The following is a 24,271-nucleotide window of genomic DNA, read 5'->3' as shown; positions in this document are numbered from 1 at the left end:
AACGTAATATGAGTGGAGAGATCCACAATTGATGCGATTGAAGAAGTGGCTTAAGCGGGGACCTTCGAAACGCTCTATATAATAGTCTTTTACGACTCGAGATTCCCAATGAATCACATCTGGTCGGATACGCGAATGATGTTGCCGCATTGGTTACCGCACGCACGGTTAAGCAAGTTCAGCACACTGGAAATCTTGCTATTGTGAGTAAGAAGAATAGATTGAACATGAATTATCTCTAGCTCTGGGGAAAACCGAAGTCGTTGTCCTGACCAAGTAGAGAGTTCCGGGGTTTTTGGGAAGTTATTGTGCACACAGTCCTTCCTATTCAGCTGGATGACACCATGATCTTGTAGAAGTCGGCAGTGAAATTATGATGGACACGTCATCATGATAGTACGAAGATGAGCTTTTTCGAGCAGATTCGCAACAACGCAGACAAAGCTGCGGGTAGAAAGCCCTTTATACAGCAATGTTTGTTGATAAGTGCGATTCAGTCTGTTCTTGTTTACGGTTCCGAAGTATGGAGGAGTAAGCAAGGAGTTGTACTGAAACGCTTAGGGCAAGTGTAAGGACGAGGGATTCTGCGAATTATGTCCGCCTATCGTACCGTCTCGAATCGAGCGTTAATGGTGATAATAATTATAATAATCGTTGGGGCAACATTCCAATTGGAAGCGTCGCTGAAGTGTTTTATAGCACTTCATTCAAGATCGCACGGTACACTACAGTACACTGTAGGAGGCAGTTTGGCCAGCATTGCGGTAGCCCGATATTATTAATCCTGATTTGACTAAGGTACTAATTCACAGCTGAGCCGACTGGTATCAGAAATCCAGTCACGTTAGCAAATCCCTCTGCCACCTAGAGCCATCGGCGCTCTAACCACTTAAGCCATCCGAATAGTAATGGTGATAGCAAGAGTTATTCCAATTGATTCCGTACTTTCTGCGCATGGCAGCAATCTTCGGAAAGAGAATCAAGCGGTAGACGGACCACGCATTTCATTAAAGAACGGTGAAGTTGATTATTCCTTAACCCAACCGTTCAGTAAACATGGGTATTTTCACCCTTACCCGCACACAACCGCGAAATTACAGTCACTCGACTGCATTTATTGGTAGGATGTGGTGGATGGTACCCACAACACCTTTTTCCTCTGCAGAAGGTGGGCGCGGCATTGCGACCACTTTTCGATGGAAGGGTGTGAAGTGTCCGCGGACAACATAATTGAAGCCATGTTGCAGACCGGGAACCCGTGAAGTCTAGGAATATGGATAGGAGAGATGCCAGGGTAACTGAGGCCCTCTGAATGGACTTGGTCTCAGGAAATGTGTGTTTTAGCCGGTAGTCTACGTGAGACAAGAGTCTTTGTGGGTAAATGCATTTCACCTTTCTGCCCCCAAAAGATCCATCCGAGGATGCCTTTGGACATTTACCCATTTTTTGTATAAAGAGAGCCGTTACCGATTTCCAATCATTTCGGGTCTTCATCCATTCCCTGTTGCGGAACGTTGAAATACAGATGGAATTGCTTTCTCATATTCACATTTTTTTATATTTCTTTCGAGCATACTTTCATTGTTTTATGTTTTTAAAATTTTTATATCCGTTTCCTAACCAAAAATATTTAAGGCGACTGGAGCCCGCGCATGCGCAATGCTGTTGCAGCACCATCTGTTGATGGGTCCGGCCAACTAGAGATAACACACTTTACACTCATATTTATTTCTCTATTTGCGTGAAGTGTCACTTTCGCCTTTCATAGTATTCGTGCGTGCTCGATTCGGAGACTTCTTCAAACGCGTGAAATCCGAATTTTCGTGCCAAACCCGCGACTGAATTCGTGAGAAAACCCAGCGAAATTGTTCGGAATTTCGTTGCGAAAGCAATTTTGTATCGTGCTCGGCGTCGATTCGCGTGACATCGTCTCGTCGGGAATCGTCGAATCGTGAAAGCAGCTGACCGCCGCGAGCTAGCGAGGGGCCCCTCGAAGTCGAAGTCGTGGAAGTTGGCGAAGGCCCGAAGTGACGAAGTCACCGAAGTGGCGGAGTAGCGAGAAAAAAATCCACACGACCTTTTCCACCCTAGAATTCGGCCGTGGACGACGAGACGACGACGTCGACAACGACATCGACAGCTCGGCGAAGGCGACGACGACGGCTGATCCCGAATCCGATCATGGAGGAAACCGCAATCGCAAATCAATTGACGGACATCACCGAAGCCGAGCAATTGGCGGCTGGGAACGGTGGCGGCGGCGATGCCGTCGTCGAGGCGAAGCATGAAAATGGCGAACAGGTCCAAGTGCAGGTAAGCGAACCCCGTTGTGCTCTTGCCGATATTTCAGGAGGCAAAGGGCGCAAATGTTGCGAAACGTCACTCCGCCCGCAATCATAACCTCGAAGACCCCCAAATTCCCGCAGAGAGGTCCGTCGCTTCGTGGAAATGTCGAAATCATCCTCGTCATGACGAATGGGCACGTGAACGTGGTTGTATGTGTGTGCGACGTCGGCTCTGGTGTCCACGATGTGTTCTGGTGTCTGTCAAGTCTGTGGTTGCCAACAGTGCATGTGGGCAATTTGTGTACACATCCACGCTACGTACTTTCTTCGTTGCTTCGGTTCTAATTTCTTATTCATATTGGATAAGTTGCAAAAGCGCGCCAAAATGGCACATGTGTCGAGGGTGAAACGCAGCCGACGAGTTAGGTAAAGTGAAAGTTTCGTGGGAGAATTTTTTCCGATATAGGATATGTTTCGAAATTGGAGTTAAGCATTCATAATTAGAATTCGCTTGGAATGCCATCGTTATCAATTGAACGAACAGCAGGTGAACCCTGAACATTCATGACTAAACTATTCGGAATATTGTGCGATTACGCTGTTAATATACAGAACGATTTGCCTCTTGAAAGCCTGAGGAAAGGCGATAATGAACCTGTGAAAGTTGCCGGCAAAGATGGGATTCCCCCTTCCCCCTAGAGACTACGCTATCAGTTTTTAATTTCATTCATCGTCTCCACATACTAAGCACCGTAAATTCTGCACTTTGACGAAATCAGATTTTCAATTACTATCTAAACTGGAAAAATTTCTAAAAATGTGGCTCGCCGATTTTGAACTCGGCTTGCATGACAGTGCAATGAGTTAATTGTTGCTGCTGATAGTGCAACTTGAAACATTGATTAGAATTCGCGTCTTCATGAATCTTTCAGTGGGCGTTGTCTAAATCTTGCATAGTTACAGATCCTTCGTCTGCGAGACCAGATCAGATCTTATTTCAGGGCTATGGGGAAGCTTTCCAAAAGGAACTTTTTAGTTAAACATAGTTTTGACCCTTTATGGACGCACAACTATTGGAGAAATAACAATGTTGTCTTTGTATGAGAAATATGACTAGAATCTGAATCGATAGTCTCCGCCCCATGCTGCAAGGAAAACTAGGCATTTTATCACAGATTTATCTACCTGATCCTCGAAAGAAACTTTAATTTGTCCTTTCCATGATTCTTTCGAGTGAGACTTTGATGCCTAGGTGCTCTAAAAGTGTTGCCGCTTAAGATGTTCTCGGGGAAAAAATAAATTTCGCATTTTTGAATGATCGCTAAAACAGTAGATATTATGATATAGTTTGGTTGGTCATGATTTTTGTTTCAACAGCAGCATTGACTACTTTGGCTCGTTATCTCGGATGGAAAATTTCGAAAGTAATGATGTGTTTATAGACTGAACTACTGGTCTTGCTAGCAGATTATTTAATCTATTTTCTAAATGCATGTATTATTATTGATACTAATTTAGATTAGGTTTGCAAGTCTGGAATTCTGACAAGGACTTTGGGGTAGGTAGGTATTAGTGGCCGCTCCGAGGAGCCCAAATAGCGCTGTGGTGCGCTGTTTTGATGCCAGGAACTGCGCCCCGTGCAGACCTCCATAACCTTGAATGCATTTGCACGCGTCTGGTACAAGCAGGCCAAATCCTCCTTGACTTGCCACAGGTGGTAAGCCTTCGCCATTTAAGGCCCGCCGCTGCTTAGTAGTGCCAGTAGATTCCGCCCTTGGTACCCGCCGAGGGGCTACCAAGAGCAGAGCACCGCCTGGTCCATCCGTCAGCCCACTCATTCTCCTCTGTATTCCTATGACCCGGAACCCAGAGGAGGGTGATCTTGAGCGTGCTGCCCAGATTGTTCATCACGTTTCTGCACAGCCCCCACCAGCCTGGAGGATGTCGTCACTGAGTAAGACCTTAATGGCCGCTTGGCTGTCGGTCAGAATGGCTATGTTATGCTTGGGGCTCGGATCATGCTTCAGGAATCGATAGACTTTTAGTATCGCCAGTACTTCTGCTTGGAATACTTTGGTAAAACCTTGGGAGACCTTACGACTCCGATACACTTTGTGTATTCCACTCTGCCTGGTTGGAAAATCCACGGCGAAGTTTCTCGTCAAGTTCAGTTTGCGTGTGGCATAATTCGTGGGGAATGCCCATATTTCCCGAGGTACTTCGTCTAGGATGCTACTGTAGCCGTTTAATGTGGAGGTCTAGCGGGAGGAGATGCAAGAGTACATTGAAAGCATCTGCCGGGCAGGACTGCAGAGTCAGGATTGAACGCACCACTGCGGTAAATATCCAGAGAACTATCCTCAGCCGTAGACCCCTTTTCTCTGCAAAGATTCTCTTGCAAGCATAGAAGGCTATGCAGGTCTTCTTTATGTTCAATCTCCAAGTTAGCTTTAAATCTAGGATTATACTCAGATACATTGGAGGAAAGAACCAATCTTTGTTCATTCAGTCGTGGTAGGTGGAATTCAGGTGTCCTTCTCTTGGTGGTAAGTAGCATCAGTTCCGTTTTGGTTGGGTTTATGCCGAGTATGCATCTTGCGGTCCACAGACACAAAAAGACTTTAGGAGATGGTGAAATTTTGCGATATGCTTATTATTTTCTCAAAAAATTTGATTTGGCAGTGGAGTTTCAGAATCGATTTTTCATTCCTGTCTATTTATCACATATAGCTTATCCGAAAGGGGATGGTTTTATTGGCACAGAATCTGATGGCGGATAGCTGAGTGATTAGAACAAGAGGCTGTCGTACGGAAGGTCGCGGTTTAAATCACACTGTTCGATTATATCGTGATTTGACGTCGGATACCAGTCGACTCAGCTGTGAATGAGTGCCTGAGTCAAATTAGGGTAATAATCTCAGGCGAGCGCAATACTGACCACATTGCCTCCTGTAGGGTACTATAATCCTGTAGTGTACCGTTACGGTCTTGAATGAAGGGCTCTAACACAAGGACCTGATCGAATTGGATTGTTGCGCCAATTATTATTATTAATCTGATGGGGTATGTGCCTTACTAAGCTTTATGAATGTGTTGCGCTCTCAATATATTAGAAAGCGAGTTTTACTTATTTAAACATACATGATAACGTACCAAACATCCAATTTACTCCTAAACGGCTGAACCTATTGGTGAATAGTGAATAGTGTCAAGGAAATCATATAATTATTAGCAAAGTTATAATATGTCAAAGTTTACAATTTCGGGTGAATTTATTGCCCGGACGACATCATACATAGGATATATTCTATATATTGCGATATACATCAATTCCATAATAACGTGAACGGGTGAGACACGAAAGGTCGTATTTTAACCTTTTTAGCTTTTCTTTGTTATATGTATATCAGTCTCAGTTTTTCGAGACCAGACAAATATATATATATATGTATAACAGGAAGCTTCCCCGTAGTGGCCAATTCGGATTATTATATATGTATCTTTTCATGTGTCAGTGATATTGGCTTTTGTGTAAGACATAAAATGGAAATACAACCTTTGTCCCGTTCGGAAGCGGGGTCGATGTTCAGACCAATTTTGACAAGTGAATTCTCGTTAGAGTGAAAACGAAGATGCCACTAGCGATTTTTCTACCATCAGTGCAACCCCATATCGATCGCAGATATTCTCGTTTCGGATCTGATCAAGGCATGTTACGCCACTGTTTTAACGCAACGTTTTCGTCTCTATTACGGCGAGACCTCGTTCATTATCTGTTGTATTCGACCAACACTCAAAACCATACAGGGCGGTCGAACCTGCCGTAAATTTTGGATTCGAAACGTCGATCACAAAGAACGCCAGTTGTGGTACGCTACTCTATCCAAGTTGTGTGATGAGAGGGCGCTCTCTTGATGAACACCGACAGAGACTCAAAGCGGTTACGATACACCCGTCATACTTCGAACTTTACTTTTGGGATCGTGGTAGAGCACGAGTTCTTCTGGTACTAGGTGTTGCCGCAGAGCATACCAAATGAGTTTGTCTGGTACACGGTCAAACTACTTCTCTAGATCTAGAAATGCAATGTAAAAGGGGCGATGCTCCTCACGGTGTTTCTCCATGTGTAACTGCACAGGCTGTGTTGCGTCAGTAGTTCTTGATTCGCGGTTATTTGAACGATGTCGTGAACACCGTTGTCAAGAATGTATCTTCATGCTATGGGACAGCAAGCGCATCGGACGGTAATTTGAACATTCTGCTGGACTAAGGTTTTGTGTAAAACAAAACAAAACCTTATTAAAATCGGTTTACAGTCTGTCTGTCACACACATTTTTCTCGGAAACAAGTATAGCGATTGACACCAAATTTTGTAGAAAGGTGGGAACTGTGAACGCTAACACATATAGTGAGTCGCATCATTCTACGTCGAATTTAAGGAGGGGAGGTGTTCCCATACATGCAAAAGGGAGGGGGTAACTTTTTTTCGCCAAAGAGACTTTCCAAAGTCGGTCTTAGCTTTCACATTTGTTCGAAAGGTGGGGTGTATGGGTGGTCGAAAGTGATAATTTCTTTCACGGATCCATTCTTAGAAACTACCCAACCGAAAAATGCGAAAAAAAATCGGGAGGCTGCCATTGTATGGTGCTTAGGCTCCGAATTAATACCCTCCATACCGATATATATTCAAATAAAGTTAATAATAGAATATCGCTACAATTTTTATTAATTGACTGCAAACTCTCCCTTAAGTTCATCCTAGAATCACGAAATTTTGTAGGAGGCTATAACATAAAGCACGAACCTACCAAGTTCAGTCGAAATCGCGCTATTATTAACAAGGTCATAATAGGTTAAATTTGTCGCTTCTGGGATATCGAATTGGTGGACCTCGGCGCAAAACCGGGATGTCTGGAGTTCCTTATTAAGGCAGACCTAGACCGGATACCGGTTGTTGCGCCGTTGATGATGTCGCTTCTGTATAAATTCAAGACTTTAAATGTTAGTATCACGCGAAAGTGGATATTTTCACATAATATATATAATAATATATACACAAAACCTTTCATACCTGTAGCGTCCAGCTTCCGGTTTTTCCACTTGTTCCATATTGGCACGGTTGCACTTTTTGGCCAGTCAGGCCAGCTTTTCCTATCTCAATAACCCGATGGTGGAACTCACTCAACCACAGTGTTGGACCCCAGCTCTTCGATGCGATATTGTCAGGCCCTGTTGCTTCCCCCGATTTCATTCGTTGTATTGCTTCCTCGACTTAGGTGGAATTGCTTCAAAAGTTGACAATGCTTGTGGAAGTGGAGGATGAATAAATTCTCCCGTTGAAATCTGCTCGAAATAATCCTGCCATATATCTGTCTCGGTTCATGGACCGGTAAGCAAAGTAACGTTCTTGTCCAATTTATCGTATATCGGATCTTTGTAGAGGACCGCTTGTGTAACAACGATTGCTTTCTTTGCTTCCCTATTGACATCCTTGTAAATTTGCCGATTGATTAGCGTTCTATCGTCGAGAAACATGGTAGAGAAGTTTCTTTTCACAGATCTTTATTTGGACATCGTCATTGCAAAGTCAAGTATGCTGGTTGATGAACCGCTTTGCCGCTTGATAGATGCATATATGGTTTTTAATAAAAAATATTTTGGTGTTGGACTGAATTACAGGCCTACCTAATACTTCTGAGACGATTGTAGCGATTAGATTTGGTGAATATAATTCTACGGCGAATTTAAGCGGGGTTTAATTTTTTTTCCATCAAATGAAAGGCCTCGGTTAGTACACTCCGAAGCCACTTTTAGTTCTGACATTTGTTTGAAAGGTAAGGAGTGCACGGGTTGAAAGTGATCATTCCTTTAATGGACCCATTCTCCGAAACTACACACCCGAAAAATCTGAGACAAATCAATAGGCTCGTATTCAATAGTTTGCGGTGGATGGGTCACTTAATCCGTATGGGCAAGGATGATCCAGCCTGGAAAGTCTACAAAAATAATATCTATGGTAGAAAAAGGAGATGGGTACATTTTACGTCATATGGAGCGATGACATAGGCCAGGAAGCCAAATAGCTTTTAGGGATATCGCATTGATGGGACTCGCCGCAAAATCAGGATATCTGGCGTTCCTTACTAAGCAAGGCCTAGAGCGAATACCTGTTGTTGCTCCGTTGATGATGACTATGACATATAATGCACTAATCCCGGATAATCGACTAGTGGATTGCCGAATGTCCGAAAGGGAATGACTAGTAAAGGAAAAATGCAAGTTTATGGTGGATTCTTGGAGGGAGCGGAAACGTATTTTTCAAAATCGACAAGAATAGAACTAAGCTTCATTTTTCCCTTTTTTTCAAGTCCTTACACCTCATATATCAGAGTTTTCGACAGAGGCTTTTTACAGCATTTTCAATGAATCAGCACATGAAATTTCGTTACCAAAACAAAATTTTAAACCAACTCTTTGCGCAACAAGAATATCCATATTCAAATGCGTCAAAAAGTAAAAAGTTAACTGATGTACAGATGTACTAATGATGTTTATTATCAGGTTGTCCACAAAGTTTTCGCACAAATATTAATGTGACAATTAAAAAGCAATTAGCAGACAAACCAAAACAGCAGGTACAACATGTGATATCCCAATGGAAAGGTCAGAGTCCTAACTATAAAATGCATGGTAAATTATCCTTGAAGGATCAGTGTTGTGAAGGATATTCAAGGATAAACATGGAATTCGACAAAGTACATTTTCGTCATTGCATTTTGTACGAGTTTCAAATGGGGACGAAGGTGCCGAAGGCGATTGAAAATTTGTCGAAGGTATTCGGTGAAGGAAAGGTAAAGCGCAGGACAGTTTACGATTGGTTCGAAAAATTCTACAGCGGAGACCTGACACTTGAAGATGAACCTCGCTCAGGAAGACCCTATACGATTGACGACGATATCCTGCGCAACAAACTGGAAGCGAATCCTTCTCTTTCGACACGTGTGCTTGCAGAGGATCTCGGTGTATCAAAATCAGGAGTAGCAGTAGCCATTACGCGTCTTGGATATGTTTTGAAGAGCACAAAGTGGGTACCGCACGAACTGACTGAGCGAAATCTGGCCGATAGAGTGAGAATTTGCTCCGCTAACCTTTTACGGAACGAAAACGACCCTTTTTTGAATCGATTGGTAACTGGCGATGAGAAATGGATTGTGTACGAAAACGTAGCGAAGAAACGAGCCTACACTCATCGAGATCAACCGGGTCCATCGGTAGCAAAGCCGTCTATTCATCAGCAGAAGCGAATGCTCAGTATATGGTGGGACGTTCGTGGCCCCATACACTACGAGCTTTTGGGACCAAACGAGACCATTACCGCCGATAAGTACTGCGAGCAGCTCGACAGATTAAACACCCAGCTACGTTCGAAACGACCAGCATTGGTCAACAGGCGAAATATTGTCTTTCATCATGATAACGCCCGGCCGCATACATCTTTAACTACTCAGCGAAAATTGAGTGAGCTTGGCTGGGAAGTTTTGAGTCATCCTGCGTATAGTCCCGACCTTGCTCCTTCTGATTACCATTTGTTCAGGTCCCTCCAACATTTTCTGGATGGTAAAAAAATGACTTCTGAAGCTGACCTCCAAAGTGCACTTCGCACGTACTTTGAGGGGAAGGGGGAAGAGTTTTATAGAGGGGGGATTTTGAAGTTGCCCGATAGATGGAGGGAAGTCGTATCTAATGGAGGCAATTATATATTAGATTAAATAATTAAAGGTTTTTATAAACTTATCTGCTGAATTCTGTCTTTGATTTGTGCGAAAACTTTGTGGACAACCTGATAAATGGTAATACTTGATCCAACCCGGGACCTTTGAAAATTGGAAGTAGCAAATAAGAAAAAAAAATCTGTCCGAAGTTGGTTTAACTAAACCGCGGAAAATCAGTCCAGAAGTTTATCGAGGCTAGTTTGCTGCTGGAGAGGTGAAGTGAAGCTAATCCTGCTTATTTGAATATAAAATTTGACTATTCGATGAGTTTTTTAATTTACTGATAATTTTGCCGCAACTTTATACAAACTAAGTATTATGTGCATCTATAGGCATCGCAGATTTCAAGGAAAGGGAAAAAGACCGTACTGGAAATAGGAATAAAACTACTTCCAGTGTCGTGTTTTCGCATTTATTCGATTACTAGTGAAAAGAGGGACGAAGACAGCTACGGTTTCTTACTAGGGCAGAGGCAAATCCTCAGACGCTGCCTCACCTCTGTCCTGGGAGCAGCGTGATCAAGAGGGCTACCTTTTTGTGTTTTACGAATTATAAAAGGGAGCGTACAACACCTGCGAGCCACTTCGGTCATGCGGTATTGTAAGCTCCCAGGGCAGAGGTGAGCCAGCGTCTGAGGATTTACCTCTGCCCTGGTAAGATATCGTAGCCGTCTTCGTCCGTTTTCATTTTTGAACTTTGAGTGTTAACCCAAAAAGAGGAGTCCGTGGACCATAAAGAGTGGATGCAAGGTGCTTTCCTTTTAGTCCGGTCTGACGTTAAATGAATGCGGACTTCGGACTCCTCAATCCATAAAAGGAAATCTATTACTAGGATTTAGAACACCTTTTTTCAACTCACTTAACGTTTCCCAGACTAAATTGCAATTCTCTATTAGGTTGAAACAAAATCAATATAAAACGCTCCTTATTACTGACTTTGAGATTGGTGTAAAATTATTGAGAGTCTTTGAATTTATGTTTTATTTTTCATTTCTTGGGAGTCGATCTTCGCATAATAAAATCACTGCAATATTCCAAACAAGTGATATTTCAATTTCCTTCACAGGTGACTACATATATTGTTACATATGCGTTTGCCACGTAAAAAGCAGAACGTTGCCTTTTTTTACTACACCAGTTTTTCGGATTGATTGATAATTATTTCCCTTGACATTAATTCATTTCCATCTCCGACTGACGATTCATCGTCATCTGTAATTGATGCTTTCTTCCAACTAACATTTGTCCATTTACACGGGGCACGCACTGTACACTCGTTTTGACAGCAATTGAATGCGATGCGGGAAAATGGAGTCAGTTCCGTCATTTCCTGTTGACAGACGCTGTCAGTTCTATTTTTGGCGTTCACGGTGCAATTGCAAGTGAAATTCCCAAACTCCACTTTTTTCCCGCTCATTGTAGTGCAACTAGACAGCTTCATTGGAAGCGCCGCGGGATATTGGAAGGTTCAATCGCCGCGTCACTGGGCATTGGTGCGTGCAATTTGCCCCATTTCTGCAGTGCGTTCGCGACTTTACGCGGGACATTAGTGACAGGCAACAGCAAGAGAAAAATTTCTCCCTGGCGGGTTGGCGCGATTTGCGGCCAACCCAGTGCACAACTGTTTGTAAACATAATTCTTGTTTATGGCCGAGTTTTGTCGGCGACGGCGGCCCAAGTGTCGATCTTAGAACTTCGTGGTATCAAGCCTCGTAAAATTTCGCAAGAAAGGTGGAGAACGTCAGAACGGCGGCCGTGTCACGTGTTGACAAACGTAGGGTAAGTTGGCCATCATCGGACTACGTGCGGCAATGCACCTTGAATTGGGGTGGATGGGACGAATTTTTTATAAGTAAAATTTGGTCTTTAAAAATTGGCGAGAATACTATTTATAGACTGTTCCGGGAGTTTGAATAAATATGAAGAAGAATGTGTACAAAAGAAAATATTTTTTAATTCCAAATGTTTTATTAAACAATTCAAATCTAATATTTGTAAAAAAGTTTGCCTAAAAAATTTTTAGTTTTAATTAAAAGGGTCGGAGAGGGCGTGAAAAATGAAGAATGCCGAGTGCGGATGATGCTAGCCATAGGCAGGGGGAGTCTAAATTGGGGATAGTTGGCAGTTTGAAAGACAAATTTATGTTTGCTTTCAATTTATATCTAAGCATGTAAAAGGGGCAGAATGCTTTAGTGGTTAGAACACTAGGCTGCCACGATGGAAGGTAGCTTGTTAAATTTTACTAGCGGCAGAGGCATTTGACGACTCCTTGCATATTGGATACTAGCTGACGCACCTGTGAATGAGGCCTTGCACTACAACAATTCCCAACAAGTGCAATGCTGACCTAATGCCCACACAACCTTTTGAAATGAAAGGTTCTAACACGTTTTAAAGCCTGTTTACACATCATCGGTAACGTTATTATTTTCGACCGTTTTGTGGCAGGAAGACTATTGGCTATGTGTGAATGGTATCCAAATGGGCTGGGACTAACCGCAGCGAACAGTGACTTTTCTTCAAACTGAAGGTGTTGAATGTATAATTTTATGCATTTAATGGGAATTCAATGTACGATACGATGTATTTGATAAAGCATTTTATTTCAAATAATTTGAAGATAGCCTTGATGTCTTGAACAGCTTCGGTAATTGATGAAGATAGCTAAGGTTTGATTCAATTTATTGTATTTCTACAACACTTGTTACGAAGGATACAGATTTTAACGCGTGCTTTGACTCCATAGTGAAACAACTAAACCCATCTGGGGTAAGCTACTCTCATAGAGAGGTGAAGTCTCGAAGTCGATTGAGATAAACGTCCTAACAAGGGAGGAGACAAAATCCCAAAAAAAGCGCAGTGGGATCGGCGGGGCAAAGCGGAGTTGTATTGCCACACCAATAAAAGTTCCTCTTCCGCAGCCGAAGTTCGAAGACTCGAATTCATGAAGTCGCTCAAGCAAAGCCTCTTTAACTCCAACGGAACTCAAAGTTTCCAACTTGAACTTGGAGAGTATCTCCTGAGGCGCGCTCTGTTCTCTTTTACACGTACCCGTCGTCCTGGATTCGGGCTATTAATAAGAGATACTACGCAGATTTAAAACCGGGAGAGTTTGACTTGAGTTCAGCGGTGTCCACATCTCCAAGGCATCAATACCATGAATCCCGGGACAAAGTGCCTGTAACGACGTCCTGCGTCCCCTTGCAAAGCTTGATGGCGAACTCGAAATCTTGGAGCTTCAACGCTCATCGGGGGGTGAAGTGATGTACATTGGCTGATTACCTAACATGTAAATATTGATGAGGTCTGCCGGTAGAATGTGGAATTCATATGTCATCATTCATGATTGGGGAACAATTTTCGATCTGGATATTTCAGTATGATTTTTTTTTACTCCCCTCCCGCAGTCGATATTGATTTTAAAAACATCCTTGCGTTGAATTCCCACACAGCATTCGCCTTGCTTTAGGTGGAACCTGCAGCATATTCACCATTTTCACCGATAAACTCATCCGGAACTTTTTTAGTCAGCACGAAACTTAGTATGCAAATTCCACGACTTCTAACATAATCATCATCATCAACGGCGCAACAACCGGTATCCGGTCTAGACCTGCCTTAATAAGGAACTCCAGACATCCCGGTTTTGCGCCGAGGTCCACCAATTCGATATCCCTAAAAGCTGTCTGGCGTCCTGACTTACGCCATCGCTCCATCTTAGGCAGGGTCTGCCTCGTCTTCTTTTTCTACCATAGATATTGCCCTTATAGACTTTCCGGATGGGATCATCCTCATCCATACGGATTAAGTGACTCGCCCACCGTAACATATTGAGCCGGATTCTATCCACAACCGGACGGTCATGGTATCGCTCATAGATTTCGTCATTGTGTAGGCTACGGAATCGTCCATCCTCATGTAGGGGGCCAAAAATTCTTCGGAGGATTCTTCTCTTGAATTTTTCTTGCTAAGAACCCAAGTTTCCGAGGAATACATGAGGACTGGCAAGATCATAGTCTTGTACAGTAAGAGCTTTGACCCTATGGTGAGACGTTTCGAGCGGAACAGTCTTTCTAAGTTGAAATAGGCTCTGTTGGCTGACAACAACCGTGCGTGGATTTCATCATCGTAGCTGTTATCGGTTGTGATTTTCGACCCTAGATAGGAGAAATTGTCAACGGTCTCAAAGTTGTATTCTCCTATCCTTATTCTTTTTCGTATTTGACCAGTGCGGTTTGATGTTGTTGGTTGGTTCGTCTTCGGTGCTGACGTTGCCACCATATATTTTGTCTTGTCTTCATTGATGTGCAGCCCAAGATCTCGCGCCGCCTGCTCGATCTGGGTGAAGGCAGTTTGTACGTCTCGGGTGGTTTTTCCTATGATGTCGATATCGTCAGCATAGGCCAGTAGTTGGGTGGACTTGAAGAGGATCGTACCTATTGCATTTACCTCAGCATCACGGATCACTTTCTCGAGGGCCACGTTAAAGAGGACGCATGATAGGGCACCCCCTTGTCTTAGACCGTTGTTGATGTCGAATGGTCTTGAGAGTGATCCTGCTGCTTTTATCTAGCCTCGCACATTAGTCAGGGTCAGCCTAGTCAGTCTTATTAATTTCGTCGGGATACCGAATTCCCTCATGGCCGTGTACAGTTTTACCCTGGCTATGCTATCATAGGCGGCTTTAAAGTCGATGAACAGATGGTGTAACTGTTGTCCATATTCCAACAGTTTTTTCATCGCTTCCTGCAGGGAGAACATCTGATCTGTTGCTGATTTGCCTGGAGTGAAACCTCTTTGGTATGATGGCCAATGATGTTCTGGGCGTATGGGGCTATCCCGCCTAGCAAGATAGCGGAGAATATCTTATAGATGGTACTCAGCAACGTGATACCTCTATAATTGCTGCACTGTGTGATATCTCCCTTTTAATGTATGAGACAGATAATGCCTCATTGCCAATCGTCAGGTATTGATTCGCTGTCCCATACCTTGAGCACAAGTTGATGAACCACTTGGCGTAACTGGTCGTCCCCAAATTTAACCAATTCGGTGTAATTCCATCGGCTCCTGGCGACTTATGATTTTTTAGCCGATGAATTGCACGGACTGTTTCTCCTAAACTTGGTGGTGGCAGTATTTGCCCGTCGTCTTCAGTTGGCCGGAGCTCCAACTCGCCGATGTTCTGGTTCTTCAGTAGCTCATCAAAGTACTCAACCCATCGCTCTAATATGCCCATTCTGTCGGAAATCAGATTTCCCTCTTTGTCTCGGCAGGATGAGCATCTAGGTGTATAAGGCTTCATTCTGCTGACTTGTTGGTAAAACTTCCGCGCTTGGTGCGGTTGCTCCCTGCACTTTTCTAGTTCACAGACTTGTTGGTTCTCCCAGGCTTCCTTTTTCCGTCTGTGAAGTCGCTTCTCCCCTCGACGGAGTTCGTGATAAGTCTCTGCGCGTTCCCGCGTTCTTTGGGAATGCAACATTACTTGGTATACGGCATTCTTCCATTCCGTTGCTAGCTTACATTCATCGTAAAACCAGCCGTTCCGACTCCTTTTGCGGCTGGGGCCAAGTATGTTTGTGGCCTTCTAACAGTAAACAAATTCAGACGAATTGTATCGATCCCCGATCTTTAGCTTACCATCGCTCCCTCTTCTCACAGATGTCGAAAAAAAACCCAATCACTTTCGCGTGGCAAAGCGGTGTAGTTTGCTACACAAATAAAAGTTCATCTTCCGCAGCCGAATTCGAAGTATCAAATTTGAATTTTCAAACTCCGAATTCGGGTCAGAAAAATTCATCGATGTAACACATCCCTGTCTTCTTGTTGTTCCTCTATTCGAAATTTTGTTTTCCACATTTTGAAAATCATCATCATCAGCGGCGCAACAACCGGTATCCGGTCTAGGCCTGCCTTAATAAAGAACTTCAGACATCCCGGTTTTGCGCCGAGGTCCACCAATTCGATATTCCTAACAGCTGTCTGGCGTCCTGGCCCACGCCATCGCTCCATCTTAGGCAGGGTCTGCCTCGTCTTCTTTTCCTACCATAGATATTGCCTTTATAGACTTTCCGGATGGAATCATCCCCATCCATACGGATTAAGTGACCCGCCCACCGTGACTTATTGAGCTAGATTTTATCCACAACTTCACGGTCATGGTATCACTCATAGATTTCGTCGTTATGTAGGCATTTTGAAAATGCTGTTTCAAAAATAGCCTCCCCAAATCACTTGCTCTTTCTCTTCGTTGTTTTAGAGTTATGAACTCTCAAACTCACACTTATGCCGACTTTTCTAGCATCAAATCACAATTACTTTTTATTTGCTCGGCGCGTGGCGGCGTGAAAACACTAGCTAGCGCCGACATGGTACGGCTAACGTGGATTCCGTCGTAAATTCAGTCCTTAATATGGCTTTAATGCGAAGGCCAATTCGGCGGACCGCGCCTGAGTATATAATTCTATGCCTTAAGCCACGACCGGATAGACTGGTGCAAAGTGAAGGAGAAAAAAACCATAGCCACCATAAAGACCAATATGGATGCAGGCACAGCCAGAGAGTCATTCTATTTTATGGTGGGATTTAGGTATACGTTCTCATAAGATTATGCTGATACCGGATGACCAAAGACAATGCTGCGAGTTCATTAAAAATGGCCAAAAATTCGTCTTTTCGGATGAGGCTCATTTTTGGATTAGCGGAAATATGAACAAACAATATTGTGGTTATTGGGGCGATTATAACCGAGAAATATTCGACCAAGCATCAATGCTTACACGAAGATTGACAGTTTGGTGCAATTTATGACATAGCGGCATCATCGTTACCTATTTCTTTCGAAATGTCACCGAGATACTGTTATCGTCAGTGTTCCTCGGAATTGACCGATCTCACCCGACTATGTGTGGCTAGAACTCGACAACATTGGATGAATTCGAGCTGTGATTCGTACAGGGTAGCGCTACATACCACACATAAGATGCGACGCTCGAAGTTCTGTAGGAAAAATTTGGTCTCTGGGTAAATTTCCCTGCAAGCTTTTGTCAATTGGTCGCCGCAGCTATGCGACTTGATCCTCTTCACACTTGATTTATTCGCAAACGGCTGAACCGATTATCACAAAATTTAGTGAGAAATGTGGCCTGTGTGACCCTTTACATTTAGCCAGTGGCGCCATTTTGTTTTGAATTTAAAAGGGTTCTCCCCATACATGCGGAAGGAGGGGTGTACATTTTTTTTTACAGAATATGATCATGTGAACTATGAAATGAAATGGCTCGATTACTATTTTCGAAACTGATTTTATTTCTGACAGCAAGTGAAACATAGCGGAGTGAGGGCTCAGAATGTGTTACCTAAAAAGTGAAACAGGTCTCATTCTCAGAACCTATCCAACCGAAAAATCTGAAAAAAATCACAGTGATGTACCTATACGAAATCTAGGGCTCAAGATATATCCTATTTGGATATCAGCACAAATAAATAAATTTAGTTTCATCCACTTTTCTTTTTTAGCTTTTTTTTGTAGTTATTTGAATATCAGTATCAATTATGGAAGACATGTGTGCCTATATGTATATGCTAATAAATTTACGGGTAGTGTTTAATAAGATGGGGTAGTGTTAAAAGGATGTGTTTTCGTGCACAGAGTACAATAGCACAATATTTATATTTTCAATATGTATGTACATCTGTATATTTTATTGGCAATATATGACAAGTGTTAACCGGAACGAGCCAAGCGGGATCAGTAAGGGGCATGTAGTAGAACCTTCGTCTTGGACGTCTAACGTGTCATAAACCGGTTCTAAGGTTTTGTGTAAAACAAAACCTTATTAAAATCGATTCACTCGCTGTCTGTCTGTCACGCACACTTTTCTACAAAACGGCTACATCAATCCGAAAGAAATTTTTTGGACATATTGGAACTATGAAATCCTACGCACACAGTGAGTGACATTAATTTAAGGGGGGTTTAAAGGGGGCTTCCCATACAAGCAAAAGGGGGATGTAAACATTTTTTCATCGAATATACTCATGTGGGGTATCAAATGAAAGGTCTCGATTATTACTTTTCGAAACTGGTGTCAGTTTTGACGTAAATTGTAAATTGCGCGAGCACATACTTAAAGTGAGTCGGGACTCAATTTCGGAAAGTACTCGACCAAAAAAATTGAAAAAAATCAGGGTGGTGCGCTTATATGGAATCTAAACTCCAAAATATGTCTCATTTCGATATTTGCTCAAACAAATTTGCTAGCCGTATATTACCAACTTTCAGAAATTGACCGAAAACCACCCTTAACCAGTGTAGAGGACAGTATCGCGCATAATACTGCCAAGTTTCATGAAAATCCAGCTATTAGTGCCAAAGCGCTTATCAGTTTCGCGAGAATTTATTGAATTTAAAGCCATGCAAATAAGATGCTGGTGTCATAATTATATTAAGGAGAATTGCTTCAAATTTACTAATAAGGTTGATTATTATTAATACAGTGCTCTCCAGGTCAAATTATTTTCTGAACAGTCGTATTTCGTACGACAATGTCCGGATTTCAATTTTGCTCGCTGTACTTTTTCTCGCCACACAAATAAAAATGCGAGTGAAGTTTCTTTCGTGTTCGGTCGTTATTTCCGCCAAAATCGTGCAAACATTTTCCTTGCGCATTAACTGCACTCTTTGTCTCTCTGCATGGCCTACATAACTTCTACGTTTGGGCCTGCAATCAATTATCTAGCAATATGTCGAAAAATTGAATTATAATACATACATAAAAATCAAGGAAACATTTTTATTGAATTGGTTGCAGTTCACTTGGACACCAACCCATGCGTTTCTATCTCTTTGTATTCTCACCTGGCAAAATCTCGATACTGCGGCCGCCATTTTTAAGGTTTTGTGTGTCTGCCTCTTTCTCTGTCCGTCACACGCATTTTTCTCGGAGACTGTTGCAGCGGTTGACACCAAATTTGGTGGGAAGGTGGAAACTGTGGGTTACATCCTTTTACGTCGAATTTAAGGGGAGGTAACCATACATGCAAAGGGGGAGCGTAATTTTTTTTCATCAAATATAGTCATGTGGGATATCAAATGAAAGGTCTCGATTGGTATTTTCCGAAGCCGGTCTTAGTTTTGGCATTTGTTGGAAAGGTGGGGAGTGCGGGGAGTCGAAATTGATTATTTCTTTAATAACCGATCCATTCTCAAGAACTACCCAACGGAAAAATCTGTAAAAAAAGTCAGGAGGCTGCCTGGGCTCCGAAATACCTTCCATATCGATATCTGTTCAAATAAAGTTAATAATAGTATATTACTTTAATTTTTGTAATTGGCTGCAAAGCCCTTAAAGGGGGGCTTAGCACCACCAAATTTTGCAGTCGTGTAGGTTATAACATATAGCATGATCCTTTAGTGGAAATCGCACTACTACTAACAAAGTTATAATAGGTCAAAATTGTCGCATCTTTGCAAATTCAAGGCTATGAATGTTAATATCAACTGAAAGTGGATATTCTCATATAATATATGCATATATTACATGCTACGTATTAATGGGACAAATGCACACTTAAATGGCTTTATATAAGAAATACACAAAATCGTTCGTATCTGAAGCGTTCAGCTCCTGGTTTCCCGACTTGTTGTTTTTTATATAACCATGAAATTTTCATTATAAGGATTCAGTAATGAGGTAGGTAAAATTTTGAGTCGATAGCTTTTATAGCTTTCCTTTTATAACACTAGCTCGGTGGCTTTTCTTCATGTTTTGAATTTTGGTCAGCACACCGCTTTTAATAGCTGCCAAGTGGACCCTGTTTCTGTTTGTTGATGACTATTATATGATGATCCAACCCAATTTATGCTTTAAATTGAGAGAGAGGTTGTTCGCCAAATGTGCGTCACAATTAAAACTTTTCATGCTTAAAACTGAAAGTAAACAAAGAGGGAAATGACGAGTACGCAACGATATGTTTTTGGTAATTATAGAATTGCTTACGCCAAATTTGCAATACATTCTTTCTTTTGCAATATTTTCAACGGAAGTAAGGAATGTAATAATGAGGAGTTTGATAAGGGAATTTTAATTCAAAGCTTAGTACACGGATTTGCAGGCTTTGTTTGCATGATTCAGTTCCTTGGAAATATGGATGAGTTATGTTGGAGAGACCATCACAATGATACGTGACTTCTTTTGACCACTTTTCAACAAGGTAGAAAAGCACTAGACAGCAGCATCAAAACTATTAGGCAACGGTTACAAGGGACAAATATTTCATATCGATCTAAGATCTTTAAAACTCTATGGTGTTCTTTTCCTGTGTATTATGCGTAAAAACTAGTTGGAAGTGAGTACAGATGCTACCAGGCTGTTAAACTTAGGTCCTCCTTACGTCCTCCAAGGATGTCATTGTATGTGGGAACCACCTTTTCGATAATATATTGATCCAGGTTCGTGTTTGAAGTTGAGATCGTTACCCACAGCTAAATAGCGGAAATGTGATTTGTAATAAGAGTTAATTTGCTTCAGATCATGGGTGTCAAGTGATTGATCACGGTGTTTGGTGGAGGCAACGAAGATCGTATATGACTGGATTTCGAAGGATCAAATTTGGTATTATTGTTGTTTGAACAGATATACACATATGCATCTGGTTACTCTGATTGCTAACATTTGGACTGGATTAGAACAATGTGTGAGCGTTTTTCTTCGATATAATCGTAACGAAAGTGGAGCAATTTCAGTTATTTGGGTACTTCTTTCCGTGTGTTGCAATATTCTTGCTGCCCATGGATTACATCACACCTACGCATCGGTTAGGCCAGAGAATCGGTTGGTTCTCGCTCCAGTGGTGTTTATGTCAATTTAAATTTAATTAATTAAAATGTTATTAAAATATGCATACATAGCATATTTAATATTGCGACAACTTTGCATTAGACACCATTTTATGCTTTATTAGGATTGGCGTAAATAAAATCTGGCTTACGCTGAGATGGTGCGGATTCGGGAATAACACACACGAAGTGTACGGAGCAGTGTGGCAGATGGAATTGAGTTGCGCCTGAAGTCCACAGTCCATTCGGCCGCCTTTTGGAGCATTTATAAAAAATGTTTACCAGCCATGAAGATGCGCATAAAATTCTCGCCCACTGTCTAAACAACCTGTGTGCGATGATCGTCGTCTCGATTTTCCTTGTCTACTTTCCGTCTGGCCGAATCACTTTTCATTCGCTCACCGGCCGCCTAAACAGTTTAGGCCAGCCGTATTCCACCCACATTCCGGTCGCCGGGCAACTGCGGAATTTTCAGGCGTAACTGACAGGTCGAACTGACCTTGAATGGCGGCTTTAACGGATATTTCGGCGTCTTCCGAAATATATATTAGTTACACAGAAAAAAATGACCACCGTAAACAACGAAAACGAAGATTTTGAAGTCATAAAAAATAATTGAAAAAGGATTTATTGGTGGGTGGCGTTTTATACGTGCTCTATATCTATATCCTATCACTTAATGTCTTTTAATCAATTCCATTTCCGGTAGTACAGTTGAGTTAGAATTCTCGCAAGTGTGGAAGGTCATTTTGAGAAAAAGACTGTTGAGAAAAAATTGTTTGAACAATCACCTTTCGGATATGAAGACATTTCTCACTCTTATTACAAAATATAGTTGCAACAACTACAAATGAAGGGACTGACGAAAAGTAATTATAAAAATGCTATCTACATAGCGCTACAAGATTACATAAGGACATAAAGCAACTAGCTCCTGAGCCTGTATCCGATGATCGCTTGGTTGCGGCTTATTCCGATTTATTCAATAAAAACAAATCGATTTTGAAAACTTCCTAAAGTGTGTGACCGTGTCAATGATAACGTTCCTCAGGTGGTTGTGAAAATCATTCGTCGATGCCTCATCTCAAGGGCACTTGATATATCCGGTTATTGCGTCATTAACTTTTCCATTGTAGATATTACGGAGGCTTCAGCGTTAACTTTCACCTGGTAGTTACAGGGGATTCAAGGTGGTGTTGATATTTGAGTCCGGAACTGAGATGTGGCGGCCTTTAATTAATTGAATTTGGTTGAAAGTGTTCTCGTCTGGAGAGGTGCATGGTGGTTCTAAAGATCATTTCGTGGGAGACTGCTATTTGAATAAACCGCAATTCGTTGTCATTGATAATTTTATGAATACCGGTTCCGTTCCTACTTGGCTGTTGAAATCTTCAAATATGGTTTGGTACCTGAGGTAGGCTTCTAAGGTCTCTTTCTGTGACTCTGCACTCTCCTATGAATGTTTATGAGGCTCGCAATCGCAGGGGCGTGATTGTTCATTATATTTCTAAAACCGATAAGATTACCTTTGCTGACTAGGATATCTACCCCGAACACATGCTTTAATGAATGGCCGCTATAATATATAGGATAGTCGCAGTTCTCAAGGAAACGACTTCCTGTCAACCGCATTTCTGTCAACGTAATTTTGTGTTCCATCGCGGGTAATAACAATAATAATAATCGTTGACGTGACAATCCAATTTGAGCTGGGCTTTGAAGTGTGTTAGAATACTTCATCCAAGATCGTAACGTACACTACATGATTACGGTACCTTATAGTCAGGCAATGAAGTCAGCATTGCACTCACTCGTGGTTATTGCCCTGATTAGACACAGGTACTCATTCACTCAGTCGACTGGCATCCGAACATCCAGTTACGATACAAATCCCACCGCCACCAGTGAGATTCGAACTGCGAACTTCCATACGAGAGCCATCAATAATTACTTGCAATGTTTTTTGTGCTGTGGATTGGAATGTGAATTGAAATCATTCTTGTTCGATGCAGTTTCTGCATTCCTTAGCAGCGTAATAGTGAAAAGAAAATGACATTATGGTTGCACCCAAACTTTGATTGATTTTGATTCCATTATTCTGTTTTCGAAATAGCAAGATGTATGTCTCTAAAATGATTGCCCGATTTGAGCGCAATGCTGGCATCTCTTTTGTTGCGCACATAAAGAAGACAATTCTTAAATTTATTATGCATATTGCAATTTGTTCGATCCGGATTCGATGATTGTTGTCGCTTAGTCAAGAACTGATCATGCGTCAATTTCGATGTTGTACCTGTACCTTTCTTCTATAGTTTTGTAAGGCATCTTCTTTTTAAGGATTTGTGTAAAACAAAACCTTATTAAAATCGGTTTACTGTCTCCCTGTATATTACGCGAACTTTTCTCGGAGACTGTTGTAGCGATTGTCACCGAATTTTGTGAAAAGGTGGGAACTTTGAACGCTCACCCATACAATGAATTACAAAAAGGGGGTGTACATTTTTTTTCATCAAATATAGGCATATGGGGTATTAAATGAAAGGTCTCGACAAGTATTTCCAGAAGCCTGTCTTAGTTATGACATTTATTGGGAAGGTGAGGAGTGTGGGGTGTCGAAAGTGATAATTTCATTGAATGGGTCCAGCCTCAGGAAATAATCAACCGAAAAGTCTCAAAAAATCAAGATGCTGCCATTATATGGTGCCTAGGCTCCGAAATATCCTACATACCGATATCTGTTCAAATAAAGTTAATAGTATATTACTATAATTTTTAGTAATTAGCTGCAAGAGCACCTTTATGTTCATCCTAGTACCACATAGTAATGTTTTTTTTTTTTTTTTTTTTTTTTTTTGTGCGTACACGGAGGTGCAGCTCTGCCGCCCGAACGGCGGAACAACAGCGGGCGCGTGTGGGATTCACACCCACTAAAAACCACCCCCGGTCTCTCCAGCCCCAGCCCCGCGGGACCACCATTGAGGTATTACTTCGCGGGGTAGGTTTGCCCTTAGGCACTCATCCTTCTCCTATTTGCAGCTTTCCTCCTTCTTTGTTCTTTCAGCAACTCCTCCTACATTTGGATGATTGCGGAGCTAACCGCAAGCCACTTCTCCTCGGACTCCAGCATCTCAGTAACCAAGCTCTCCGGGGTCACGCTCCTGCCCAGCACCTGGTTTAAGCTCCTTCTCTCCATCGCAAATCGTGGGCAGTGAAACATCACATGCTCTGGATCCTCCGGTATGCCATCGCATCTGGGACAGTTCGGAAAGTCATTCAACCCAAAGCGGTGCAGATACTGCCTGTAGCAACCACCGTGTCCCGTGAGGAACTGGGTAATGTGGTAGTTGGTCTCCCCATGTTTTCGCTCAAGCCAC

General features: G+C 42.2%; 1 protein-coding gene across 1 annotated transcript in view; it reads left to right on the top strand.

Moving 5' to 3' along the window:
* The first annotated feature begins 1,525 nt into the window (after positions 1-1,525).
* LOC119647914 (deformed epidermal autoregulatory factor 1) overlaps positions 1,526-24,271 on the top strand; it is a 37,075-nt gene continuing 14,329 nt past the window's right edge. Inside the window, exon 1 of the mRNA XM_038049236.1 lies at positions 1,526-2,313. Coding sequence (XP_037905164.1) covers positions 2,182-2,313 — 132 coding nt within the window. The 5' untranslated portion in view covers positions 1,526-2,181. The remainder of the gene's footprint in view (positions 2,314-24,271) is intronic.

Source organism: Hermetia illucens, chromosome 2 (assembly GCF_905115235.1).
Source record: "Hermetia illucens chromosome 2, iHerIll2.2.curated.20191125, whole genome shotgun sequence".
Taxonomy (NCBI): domain Eukaryota; kingdom Metazoa; phylum Arthropoda; class Insecta; order Diptera; family Stratiomyidae; genus Hermetia; species Hermetia illucens.
Note: the sequence above shows the minus strand (reverse complement) of the source record. Positions and strands in the feature narration are given on the sequence as shown.